The sequence below is a fragment of the Mus caroli genome, chromosome 17, assembly GCF_900094665.2.
Source record: "Mus caroli chromosome 17, CAROLI_EIJ_v1.1, whole genome shotgun sequence".
NCBI classification, from domain to species: Eukaryota; Metazoa; Chordata; class Mammalia; order Rodentia; family Muridae; genus Mus; species Mus caroli.
In genome coordinates this window covers 42,281,871-42,294,682 of record NC_034586.1, presented here as the reverse complement: position 1 = coordinate 42,294,682, position 12,812 = coordinate 42,281,871, and the positions used below count along the sequence as shown (strand labels likewise).

Sequence of the window (12,812 nt, the reverse complement as noted above, 5' to 3'; positions counted from 1 at the left end):
TCCAGCAGAGGCTGGCTCCAGCAGAGGCTGGCTCCAGCAGAGGCTGGCTCCAGCAGAGGCTGGCTCCAGCAGAGGCTGGCTCCAGCAGAGGCTGGAGGGAGTTCCGATTACTATAGGAAGCAGTCTGCGAAGGGAAGGCCCTCCCTGCCACAGTCTTGATTGGGTGATGGGGTGGGGGCACCCAGGAGGGGAGAGTGCAGGCTCATGGCAGGCCTCAGGAGACCTGAGTTCCTTACAGGGTCTGTTTGCTCTCTCACTCTTTCTCCCTTTTCCCCCTCTGCTCTGTCTCCTCCCCTTTGCCTGCTCTGTCCACTGTTGTCACTGTCCCTGACCCCTTTTCTCTTTTCTGTCTTCTTTGACTGTCTTTCCCTGTCTCTCAATCATCCGTCCTCCTCCTCCTCCTCCTCCTCGATTGCTCCCCACCCTTCGGTTTCCAAGCTTTTAAACTGCTTCTGCTGCTGGATAAAAATAGCGGTGGCAGCGGCCAGGCTGGCAGCCAGGTGCAGCCCAATCAGGCAGAGAGACGACAGGAAGGCCTTCCTGGGGCCAAAGGCCAGATGGGGCTGAGCTGAGTGGTCCTGTGTCTGCAGAGGCTTCCCTTGCCTACTCTGTGTCCAGCTCTACCCCCTCTCCCACCCCCCAAGAGTCTGAGAAAGGCCCAGGGTAGTGTGGAAGCAGAGCCAGACAGGGCTCGATATTCCTTTACCCCCAGCAAGAGCCAGAGGGAGGGAGCTGCCAGCCAGGCACAGCCGAGAACACTGGAGCCATGACAACCAGTCACCAGCCTCAGGACAGGTACTGGGTGGCCAAGGGGTGTGGCGTAGGGTGGTTGCAGGGAGGGGGGAGCCGGTCTGGAGATCTGGGGAGTGAGTCTCTAGGGTAAGGGTGGGAGGGAGGGAGGTGCGGTGTTTGGGACTTGAGAGAGGGGACCTCAGGACTAAATGTGTTCCCAGCCTGGTGCTTCTGAGTCAGGTCTGCATGGGGTAGGGTGGAGAATATGCATGCCCTGGCTGGGTGCTGGCTGGCATGCCCTCAGGGCTAGGTGGGCAGTAGGTCCCTATTGGAGTGTCTCAGTCTTTCCACTGTTATGCGCAGCTAGACAGCAGCTTCCAGCTCCTCCCACCATCACTGTGGGGAGACACTTGGCTGCTTCCCTCATTCCAGAACACATCTGGCAGGACTACCCCTGTCCCTGGGGGTCGCCCTGGGGCTTTGCCCTTGCATGACCTCAGCCCACGCTGCTCTCTGACCTGACCCTTCCAGCCTACTAGCTCGGGAGCTTGGGATCTTCCTCAAGCTAGTTAAGGTCCAGAATGTGTGCTAGGATGGAAAAGGAGCTCGAGTCGAGTCCTTCAGAGGGGCTGAGGCTTGTGGAAGTTCATGAAGCCATGATACACTCTTTCCAGATGGCCCCTCTGTCCTGTTGGGTCTCTGAACCTCTCACGGTTCCCCTGCCCACCATTTCCCTCTTGTGCTATGTAACTAGGCCCATTCTGACTGGAGAGTTAGCTGCATCTTTCTGGGACCATTTCTCCATTCTGTAAAGTCTGGTGAGAATACCAGCCTTCTGTGAGGGGAAGAATTGTCATTGTAGGTTCCAGCTTCCTGCCTCCTTTCCTTCCCAGGCTGCCTGGTGCCCTGGCCTCGCCTCTTCAACAGTCTACCCATTTCACTGCTGCCTGGCTCGGCAGCTCTTCTCTGACCTCCTGTCCTTGTATAACCTTCCCTCGGAATTTTACCTTCCATCTGAGCCTTTGAACCAAGCCTTGAGCATCTTGACCTCAGAGGGAATGGATGAGGGCTTTGAAGGCTGTGGTGCGGCCATGGCTTAGACTGCTCTTCTGGCTGTCCCATTTCAGGCTTGCAAGAGGCCTGTTCCACTGTGTTGGGTCTCTGCTACTATCTCTGTACAGCCTGTAGATGCCGGGTAAGGGGAAGGTATTTTACTAGGCAACTGTAATGGAAGGGACCAGGATCACTAAGCTTACAGACAAAGACTATCCGAAGTCATGCTCAGAACCAGATGGCAGCCATAAGTCCTAGTCTATCTGCCCTGCCGTAGGTAGTTTGGACTACAAAACTGGTTCTGTCTATCTAATAAGGGAAAAAAAAATCTATAGCTCTCTACTTCCTAGTCCCCACCCGCTACCCCCAGCCACGTGACCCACTGGGTCTAGAATTGCCTGGGTGTTGTTTTTTGACCTCAGAGTTCTTGAGGGAACTGGCGTTCCCACTTAGACAGCTTAACTACTTCCAGCTACTTCCAGCTGGTGTGGTGGGGCTGGGGCTTGTGCCCACTGCCCTTTACCCGCCCACTTTAACAGAGGTTCCAACACCAGCTCTGGAAGTGTGGGTCATCACACTGCTTCCCGGCTCACCCGGCCCCCTGAACCTTCTAGGACTTGGGAACAAAGGTTCTGTCTCCCGTGTCATTCAGAACTGCCACCAGCCCTTTTCCTTCAACCCATCTTACAGCCTGTCCTGTACCCAGGACCTACACATCCCTCACACCTCTGCAGGAGGGCGCCTACTTGTGGATACACACAGCTGGGACCACTGGGAAGACGGGAGGGAGGGAAGGTGGGCTGACCGATCACTTTGCGTTTTTCCTACGCAGGTATAAGGCAGTATGGCTTATCTTCTTTGTGCTGGGCCTGGGGACACTGCTCCCCTGGAATTTTTTTATGACAGCAACCAAGGTGAGGTTGGAGTGGGGGTCAGGTACTAGGCTCCAGAGGACATGTCCCTTAGGCTTTCAAGGCCTGGTTCTGTACCTCTGGGTACAGAGAGGGACAGAGGTTCCCAACACTCAACCTCTGCAAACCCCACAGTATTTCACAAACCGCCTGGACGTGTCCCAGAATGTGTCCTTGGACACTGATCAATCATGCGAAAGCACCAAGGCCTTGGCTGACCCCACAGCGGCCTTGCCAGCCCGGAGTTCTCTCAGTGCCATCTTCAACAATGTCATGACCCTGTGTGCCATGCTGCCCTTGCTGGTCTTCACCTGCCTCAACTCGTTTCTGCATCAGCGGTGAGCCTCCCCGTCCATGATTCCCAGCCAGCTCCTGCTTCCTCAGCCCCAGGCTGACCCTTCCTGACCCCCCCCCCCACTGCCACCCCCCTGCCTCTCCTAGGATCTCTCAGTCTGTTCGGATCTTGGGCAGCCTGGTGGCGATCCTGCTGGTATTCCTTGTCACTGCCGCCCTGGTGAAGGTGGAGATGGATGCTCTGTCCTTCTTTGTCATCACCATGATCAAGATTGTGCTCATCAATTGTAATCGGGGTGGGGGGGGGGACGGGATGGGCAGCCATGGGCCTGGGTTGAGATCAGGGTGGGGGTGGTTCAGGTTAAAGCTCCCTGGGAAGCCAGCCTCTGCTGACAAGCTGTCTTTGCTACTCCCCAGCATTTGGTGCCATTTTGCAAGCCAGCCTTTTCGGTCTGGCAGGCGTCCTGCCAGCCAACTACACAGCCCCCATCATGAGTGGCCAGGGCCTGGCTGGCTTCTTCACCTCTGTCGCCATGATCTGTGCCATTGCCAGTGAGTCCAACTGCGCGCACACTGCCCTGCTTTGCTAGTTGTGGGGAGGCAGGGTAGGGTGATTGGGAAGGGGGGAGCTAATCTAAGCTTGTGCACTGTCTGCGCCAGGTGGTTCTGAGCTGTCAGAAAGCGCCTTTGGCTACTTCATCACAGCCTGTGCAGTTGTCATTTTGGCCATCCTGTGTTACCTGGCTCTGCCTCGGACGGTGAGCAAATGGGGGGGAGCTGGGGAGGCCTCGGGGTTTCAAAGCAAGGGTGTCTTGAAACTAAAGGATGGCAAGCTCGGATGCCTGGAGCTGCCCTGACTCTACTTCTCCCATCTCCCTTGCTGAACAGGAATTCTATCGCCACTACCTGCAGCTCAACCTTGCGGGGCCTGCAGAGCAGGAGACCAAGTTGGATCTCATAAGTAAAGATCTTTTTTTTTTTGGTTTTTTGAGACAGGGTTTCTCTTTATAGCTCTGGTTGTCCTGAAGCTCACTTTGTAGACCAGGCTGGCCTCGAACTCAGAAATCCGCCTGCCTCTGCCTCCCGAGTGCTGGGATTAAAGGCGTGCGCCACCACGCCTATAAGTAAAGATCTTAATTACTAAAGGAAGTCTGGTAGGGTGGTAGGATGGGAGGGGGAGGGTTTCGGGCATGTTGTGTTAACTGGCAGCTGGGAGCCAAAGGAGGACACAGTGGCCATGAGTAGGTAGGGAGAGGGTAAAAGAGGGATGAACCGGGGAAGATAGCACAGACGCCTTGCAGGGGTCTTGGCGTGTTGCTCAGTTGGTAAGAGTGGGTGCACAAAGGCCTGAGTTTGATTCCTGCACTGGGCAAGGTGGTGCACATGTAACCTTAGCATTTGGGAAGGAGAGGCAGGAGGACTGTATTCAAGGTCATCCTTGGCTATACAGTGAGTTCAAGGCCAGCCTGACCTACATGACATCTTGATGAAGAAAGAAGGGAAACTTGGGTCACCCTGAATGTCTCGGGCATTCGGACAGAGGTCAGCGGCTTCAGAGGGAACAGAGAATAACAGGAGCCTCCCGGGGGAAGGGTCAGCCCCCGGGGGCTCGAGTCAAGGGTTATTAGGGTATAACTGTGGACTAGCCAGTTAAGGGAGGTGCCCACCTCCAGCTCATTCTACCTGTTGTTCTGTCCTCCCCAAAACTTAAAAACCCTTTACAACCTCTCACCCGACAGGAGAGGAGCCAAAAGGAAGAAGAGAGGAATTTGGGGTGCCAGGCCCCAACTCTCCACCCACCAACAGAAACCAGTCTATCAAAGCCATACTTAAGAGTGTACGTGGGCCCGGGGTGTCCTGCCTACCCTTCCTCACCCTTCTTTCTCCTTTTGCTGTTTCTACCTTATACCACTTCCCTTTCTGACCTAAGACTGGGCTTTCTCCTGTCTTCCTATGAATGCTGTGGGTGTGTGTGTCTGTCTGTCTGTCTTGAGATTTAAAAAAAAAGATTTATTTATTTATTTATTATACATAAGTACATTGTAGTTGTCTTCAGACACCACAGAAGAGGGCAACAGATCTCATTACGGATGGTTGTGAGCCACCAAGTAGTTGCTGGGAATTGAACTCAGGACCTTCAAAAGTGCAGTCAGTGCTTTTAACTGCTGAGCCATCTCTCCAGCCCCATCTGTGAGATTTATTTATTTGTTTGTTTGTTTGTTTATTGTTTTTTCAAGAACAGGGTTTTGATGTAGCCCTGGTTGTCTTGGAACTCACTCTGTAGACCAGGCTGGCCTTGAACTCAGAGATCAGCCTGCCTCTGCCTCCTGAGTGCTGGGATTAAAAAGGGGTATGGCACCAGTGTCTGGCTCTTTGGTCTTTTGTACACAGAGCCATGACAACCTAGGGCCCTGGATAAATCTCTTCTCTTCTCTTTCTCCAGATCTGTGTCCCGGCTCTGTCTGTCTGCTTCATCTTCACGGTCACCATTGGGTTGTTCCCTGCTGTGGCCGCTGAGGTGGAATCCAGCATCGCAGGCACAAGTCCCTGGAGTAAGTGTGTCCCTGTCCCCCCACGAACACCCCCCCCCCAGCCCCCGCACTTCCCTCCCAGGACGGATTCACCCAGAGTCTAAAGCGGAATCATGGGTGGGGTATGGGCAACCTCTGGGGCTCCCTCTGCCCAGCTGGATCTACACGGGCCTACTAGACACCCTGCCATTGGATGGAAACCTCTGAGGCAGAATGAAGAGGCCCAGACCCAGAGAGGGCCAGGTGCTAAGTCTTAACTCTCTTTCCTAGAAAGCTATTTCATTCCCGTGGCCTGTTTCTTGAATTTCAATGTCTTTGACTGGCTAGGCCGGAGCCTCACTGCTGTCTGCATGTGGGTGAGTACAGCATGGGCGGCAGGGCTGTGGGGTTCAGGTGTCCAGCTGAGGCCAAGAGGGACCCCAAGAAAGTATGGTGGCTGCAGTGTGGCTCTGTGACTAATAGAGGGCTTGCTAGCATGCATCTGGGTCCCATCTGTAAAACTGCAAGAAGGGAAAAAAATGGGGGGAGGGGGGGAAGCAGTGGCTCAACAGGTTAAGAGCACTGACTGCTCTTCCAGAGATCCTGAGTTCAATTCCCTGCAGCCACACGGTGGCTCACAACCATCCGTAATGGGATCCGATGCCCTCTTCTGGTGCATCTGAAGACAGCTACCGGTGTACTCATTTAAAAACAAAAAACCTGCAAGAAGGGAAAAATACCGTGTACTACTCATAACTTATGTGTACAAGTTCATTCGTTTGTTTATCTGTCTATAGAGGCAGGGTCTCTGTGTGTTGCTATCTGGGAATTTACTCTGTAGACCAGGCTGGCCTGGAACTCAGATCTCTTTACTCCCTGCTTCCCAAGTGCATGTGCCACCCTGACCCAGCTAAGACTTTCAAATTCTGTGTGTGTGTGTGTGTGTGTGTGTGTGTGTGTGTGTGTGAATGCAATGCCCACAGAGGCCAGAAGAGGGCACCAGATCCCCTGGAGCTGGAGTTAGAGGAGCTTGTGAGGACTGGAAACTAAACCCGGGTCTCCTACAAGAGCAGGACTCTTAACTATTGAGCCATCCCTGGCCCACGTGTACAGTTCTTTGGCGTGTAGCCCGGCAGAGGCGTGCGTGTCGTGGCTCCCACCTAGATGGAAAGATACATCTCGACATATCATAGGCACCACTGCACCCCTAGCAATCAGCACCCCCAAAGGCACCCAGGCCTAGAGGTTTTATCCAAGTCCCCAGGGGCCCCAGGAGACCGGGAGGACTGACACACGCGCTGAAGCCTTGCCTGTGCTCGCTCGCAGCCTGGCCAGGATAGCCGCTGGCTGCCAGTTCTGGTTGCCTCGAGGATTGTGTTTGTTCCCCTGCTGATGCTCTGCAACGTGAAGGCACGCCATTGTGGCGCGCAGCGGCAGCACTTCACCTTTAAGCATGACGCCTGGTTCATCGTCTTCATGGCCGCCTTTGCCTTCTCCAATGGCTACCTCGCCAGCCTCTGCATGTGCTTCGGGCCCAAGTGAGTCGGGGCATGAGGAGATTTGGTGACATCAGGCAGGACTTACAGGGAGATGGCAGTAGGAGAGTCCCTCCTCACCTCAAAGCTGCCCAGAGTTGGAGCTGCTGGGGGGTTTTGAGGGGCAGTGGCGGTGAGGGCTTGCTAATGTGCTCCTGCTGAGCTGTGTGCGAAGGGATCAAGACTGGGTGGAGGATGGTCCTTAGACACGGTCTCCCAAGAAGTGGGCGGGGATTGGGAGTGTTGGAAGGTATGCGGGGGCAGGGCTGGGCTCAGCTTGCCTAAGATTACCCTGCCTTTCCCTTTAGGAAAGTCAAACCAGCTGAGGCGGAGACAGCAGGAAACATCATGTCCTTCTTTCTGTGTCTGGGCCTGGCTCTGGGAGCTGTGTTGTCCTTCTTATTAAGGGCACTTGTGTGACCCTGTGGGGACAGAAGAACTACACTGCCTGCTTCCTGCTCACTTCCTTCCCTGCCAGGGACGAGCAGGGGTCGAGAGGGGCTGCTCTTCTAGCTGACTTCTGCTTTCCTCTGGACCTCGCTGTGCCCAGCTGTCCAGGAGCCAGCGATGGCCTGCGGGTGGACTTGGAATTCGGGGTCAGAATGGCAAGGGCTCAATGGCCTCTGACTGACAGCTCCGACTGATGCCCGCTTACTCCAAGCACAAGAGACTACAGGGCCAAGAAAGATCTGTCCGCCCTGCCTATCACAGGATGGGGCGGAGGCGGATGGCTGATTGGTGTCGTGTGACCTGATGTCCCTCCCCTCGCCTTTCTTCCTTCTGTGCCTGTTCCATGTCCCCAGCCCTTGTCATTTTACTGCCTTTTTTATACTGACAGAAACCAGGTGCCTTCAGAGGCCATCTGATTAAATAAACATTTTTTTTTCTCCATAGCTCTGTGCATCCTCCCAAGGTTTAACTAACTCCTTGGAGAGGAGAGAAGGCTGGCAGTCTGAATCTAGGTTTCTGCAATGACCCAAGGCTGGGCCTGGGTATAACGGGGAGGATGCAGTCCTTCAGTCTCAGAGGGGCTGCAGCGCCCCCTACTGGGAGCACAGGGAAGAGACAGGCCTGGAGCCAAGACGCCACCCAGACTGTGGCCCAGATTTAGAAAGATGTAGCCCGAGTGGTCTTCACATTCCATAAGTACCTGAAGGTGGCCTTGAACTGCTTCCTGTGTGCTGGTACTGCAGCTGTGTACCACCATGTCCTGGATCTAGGGATCAAGTCCAGGGCTTTGTGCATGTTAGGCAAGCGCTCTGCTAGCCGAGCTATGCCCCAGCCCCTCTTTCTCATTTCAAGGGCCTGGAAATGGAGGCAGCTTTGTCTTCCCCACTACCTTCCCCTCCCCCACCACACTGTCCTCAGCTCCTGGAATGAACTCTGCCAAACTGGCCAGCCCCACCCCCAGCTCCTGGCCAAACTCCCACATCCCTGGGCAGGAAAAGGCTGAGGCCTGGGCTCTCCCTTACCTTGGCTCCAGGCCCTGACACCAAAGCCCAGGCTGCCAGACTTCCTGGAGAACAACGGGCCTATGTGTCCTCATGTTGGCGTTGGACCTCCCAGTTCTTCAGCCATACTGTGGTCTGAGGAAGGGTGCATTGGTATGGGATGTGAGACTCCCTCGATGGAGGGGGCGCTACCGCTGGTGCTCCAGCTCAGGACTGACTGGAACGGAGAGGAACACTCTGGTCCTAAGTGCCCCTCGTCCCCAGCCCTGGGAGACAGAAGCTTTTGCCCCGCCCCCTCCCCCAAGGCTGTATGTTCTCTCATCCTCTACCAGCTGATGGCTACAGAGGTGGCCCTACTGTTGGGACTTCCTTTTTTCACAGAAATTTCATTTAAACTAGTGGTTCTCAAACTTCCTAGTGCTTCAACCCTTTTAACACAGTTCCTCATGGGGTGAGCCCCAACCATAAAATTATTTTCGTTGCTGTTTCATAACTGTAATTCTGCTACTGTTATGAGTCCTTCTATAAATATCTGTTTTCCAATGGCCTTGGGTGACCCCTGTGAAAGGGTCTTTAGACCCACCCCAAAGGGGTCACAATCCACAGGTGGAGAACTGATTTAAACAAAGGCTTCAGACTTTCATGAGTAGTAGTGGGTTTTTTTTTTTTCTTTTTTTTCTTTTTTTTTTATTGAGACAGAGTTTCTCTCTAACCTTGGCTGTCCTGGAACTCTATCCATCATGCTGGCCTTAAACTCAGAGATCCACCTGCCTCTGCTTCCTGAGTGCTGGGATTTAAAGGTGTATACAACCATAGCCTGGGTTGTTTTCAATTCTTTTTCTTCTTTTTTTTTTTTTTAAATTAATGTGCATTGGTGTTTTGCTTACATGTATTGTCTGTGTGAGAGCACCTGACCCTCTGGGACTGGAGTTAAAGACAGTTGTGAGCTGCCACTGGGAATTGAACCCAGGTTTCCTGGAAGAGCAGCCAATGCTCTTAACCACTGAGCCATCCCTCCCTCCATTCCCCAGTTGCTTGTTATCAATCCTTACTAAGGCCAAGCTTGGTGGTGGGTTGGGGGTTAAACGCATCACTGTACCAAGCACGGATGTCCGTGACTAGTTTGTCAAAACTGCATACATGCCTCAGCAGGTGGTAGCTCACACCTTTAATGCTGGCGCTTGGGAGGCAGAGGCAGGCAGATCTGTGAGTTCAAGGCTGTTCTGGTGGTCTACAGTTCAAGTTCCAGGGCAGCAGGGCTATACAGAGAAACCATGTTTCAAACAACCAAACCAATCAACCAACAAACACCCCCAGCATACATGTGTGCTGTTAGAAATGGCCTTCCTGCCAGGCGTGGTGGCACACGCCTTTAATCCCAGCACTCGGGAGGCAGAGGCAGGTGGATTTCTGAGTTCGAGGCCAGCCTGGTCTACAAAGTGAGTTCCAGGATAGCCAGGGCTATACAGAGAAACCCTGTCTCCAAAAACCAAAAAAAAAAAAAGAAAGAAAAAAGAAATGGCCTTCCTATGCTATCTGGTTCAAACTGCCTGTTCCCTAGCTAGGAGGCAAGCTAAAAAATACAAGTCTCTCCTGCTCGCCCTTGAATTCACTGACTTGACTTCCTCCTCGGACTGAAATTCACGAAAGGTTTAGCAGCTTTCTTTTTCAACACTGGTAGCCTCTGGGGAACCCGAATTTTTTTCCCCAAACTCTTTAACTTCCTACCTGCAGTCTGGCTCCTGGGTTCCCTCTAATCCACCCCGTGTGTGGCCACAAGGAACTGGTGAGAGTGTAATTACTCATTTTCCAAAGATTTATTTTATGTATGTGAGTACACTGTAGCTGTCCTCAGACACACCAGAAGAGGGCACCAGACCCCACTACAGATGCTTGTGAGCCACCTTGTGGTTGCTGGGAGTTGAACTCAGGACCTCTGGGAGAGCAGCCAGTGTTCTCACCACTGAGCCATCTCTCCAGCCCTCCCCTTGCCCCGCTCCCCNCCCCCCCCCTTTTTTTTTGAGACAGTTTTTCTGTGTAGCCCTGACTGTCCTGGAACGTGCTCTCTAGAGATCCTCCTGCCTCTGCCTCCTGAGCACTAGGATGTGAGGTATGTGCCACTGCTGTCCTGCCTGTAACTCCTTTTTTACTGGTCTTAGCTTTTCAGAAGAGTGTTGAAGATTCAGCAACTGTGCAGCCTGGCTGGCATGGTACTCACTATGGCTACTCTCCCAAGGGCTAGGATTGAGGCATGGCGCCATCACAAGGGAATTTTTGTGCATTGGTTACAAGGGTGTCTCTCCCTTCCCCAAAGTTCCCTGATGTTTGACTCTCTACCATCGGCTTGTGAGTCTGTCCCCCTTCTGCGCCCTAGGCCGTTGGTGATATGACTTATCTCCTGTCACACGTTCTTTGAGCTGAAAGTTCTCCCTGGTTCCTGGGGGTGATCTGAAGATATTCATGAGCATGTGACAGTTTACCCCGTCTCATGTCCCACCCACCTATGTGGTGACATTCATTGCTTGAATGTCCTTGAATGTTAGTAGGCTCTCAACCCCGGCACTGACCTGAATGGGTGTCGGAGGGGGGCATTTATGATTCTGCCACTAGTGTTGAAGAAAATATCTGGAATATAATCGTTTTCTCCCAAAGTCGGTTTTTTTTTTTAGATTTATTTATTTATTATATGTAAGTACACTGTAGCTGTCTTCAGACACTCTAGAAGAAGGCACCAGATCTCGTTGCGGATGGTTGTGAGCCACCATGTGGTTGCTGGGATTTGAACTCTGGACCTTCCGAAGAGCAGTCGGGTGCTCTTACCCACTGAGCCATCTCACCAGCCCCCCGTTTTTTTTAAAAAAACAATTTTATGCACATTGGTGTTTTGCTTGCATATACATCTAGTTGCAGACAGTTGTGAACTACCATGTGGGTCCTGGGAATTGAACCCAGGTGCTCTGGAAGAGGAGCCAGTGCTCTTAACCACTGAGATCTCTCTTCAGCCTTCCCTACCCCAAACTCCTCTAATGCACACAGCCTTGTCCCTGAGTAACTACACTGATGGCTTCTGACCACAAGCGAGCTCTGTAGGCACCACCTTAAAGGTCAAGGACAGTCAGGACCCAGTGCAGGTCACTTCCTCCTCCTGGGAGGGAGGGAGGGAGGCTTGAGCAAGGGACTGCCAGGTATCCTTCCTGCCACAATGTTGTACATTACTTCCTGACGTCTCTGGTCTCTGTTCAAAGCAGTCTACTGAGCTGCCACGGATGTAAAAGTCCTTTACTGTGTCCCTTTACTGTGTGGGTCAATGTGGTGATGATTGCAGAGCACCCCCTTGTGGTCATAATCCACCACTGCAATTGAGCAGACCAGTGACTGCAAGGATGTCTGCTTTTTCCGGTGTTTACATGAGAAGGCTGGTAAATTCTACCTTTGTTTAAAAACCTCTAGGTATAGAAAGGAGGAGATGTGAAAACAGGGGTACAGGGAAGTGGAGAGACAGGAGAACCTCAATTCTCACCTAAAATAAATTGTTCGTAGAATTAAGTTGATAGCAACTGGGAATGGATGCGAGCAGAGAGCTGTACTGTCTGGCCGTGCAAACAGGAAAGCGTGACGGCAGGAGGTTGGCCAGAATGATGTCACAGCCAGACTGGCAGTCCATACAGGTCCCTGGGGACCATCGTGTTCCTAGGGTGGGAATGGCCAGAGTCCTCAACTCCTTAACCCATCGGTGACTGTGTTCTAGCCAGGCTCTGAGCCTTGCAGCCCACACTTACCCTGTTTGTTTTCAGGGTGTGCCCATTCAGCCCTCTACCCTTTCGGTAGTCCTGAGCACACGGCTTTCTGGGTCCTAGCTGTGGGAAAGTGCTAAGTGTGGATCAGCAGGGCCCGAGATAGCAGCACACTCTTCCTTGGCCTTTTCAGGGGCTGGGGCCACTTGGCTTGAATTCAGACCCACAGAGTCATCTGTCTTGGGCCCAGCTGTTCAAACCAGGAGAAGCCATTCTCTGTGGCTCCGGTTTCTCGCCAGGGAATGGGAACATCGGGCAGGCCCGGCTAAGGGAATTAAACCACGTGCCCAGAGTTGGTAAAGGGTAAGAAGATATTATTTATTTATTTATTTACTTATTTATTTATTGGTTTTTTGAGACAGGGTTTCTCTGTGTAGCCCTGGCTGTTCTGAAACTCACTCTGTAGACCAGGCTGGCCTCAAACTCAGAAATCCACCTGCCTCTGCCTCCCAAGTGCTGGGATTAAAGGCGTGCACCACCACTGACTGGCAAGAAGATACTCTTTTTTTTTTTTTTTTTTTTGGTTTTTCGA

The 12,812-nt window shown here is 52.8% G+C and overlaps 1 protein-coding gene across 5 annotated transcripts in view; it reads left to right on the top strand.

Moving 5' to 3' along the window:
- Slc29a1 (solute carrier family 29 member 1 (Augustine blood group)) overlaps positions 1-7,928 on the top strand; it is a 14,422-nt gene extending 6,494 nt beyond the window's left edge. For 4 of the 5 annotated variants that reach the window (XM_021186098.2, XM_021186096.2, XM_029471474.1 and 1 more), the window contains exons 3-14: positions 713-795; positions 2,618-2,699; positions 2,832-3,034; positions 3,138-3,277; positions 3,408-3,542; positions 3,651-3,748; positions 3,879-3,951; positions 4,730-4,827; positions 5,434-5,542; positions 5,792-5,877; positions 6,827-7,038; positions 7,344-7,928. In XM_021186098.2, the coding sequence (XP_021041757.1) occupies positions 767-795; positions 2,618-2,699; positions 2,832-3,034; positions 3,138-3,277; positions 3,408-3,542; positions 3,651-3,748; positions 3,879-3,951; positions 4,730-4,827; positions 5,434-5,542; positions 5,792-5,877; positions 6,827-7,038; positions 7,344-7,455 (1,377 nt within the window). In that variant the 5' untranslated portion in view covers positions 713-766 and the 3' untranslated portion in view covers positions 7,456-7,928. The remainder of the gene's footprint in view (positions 1-712; positions 796-2,617; positions 2,700-2,831; positions 3,035-3,137; positions 3,278-3,407; positions 3,543-3,650; positions 3,749-3,878; positions 3,952-4,729; positions 4,828-5,433; positions 5,543-5,791; positions 5,878-6,826; positions 7,039-7,343) is intronic. The other variant, XM_021186099.2, reaches the window with a different exon arrangement.
- The last annotated feature ends 4,884 nt before the right edge of the window (positions 7,929-12,812 follow it).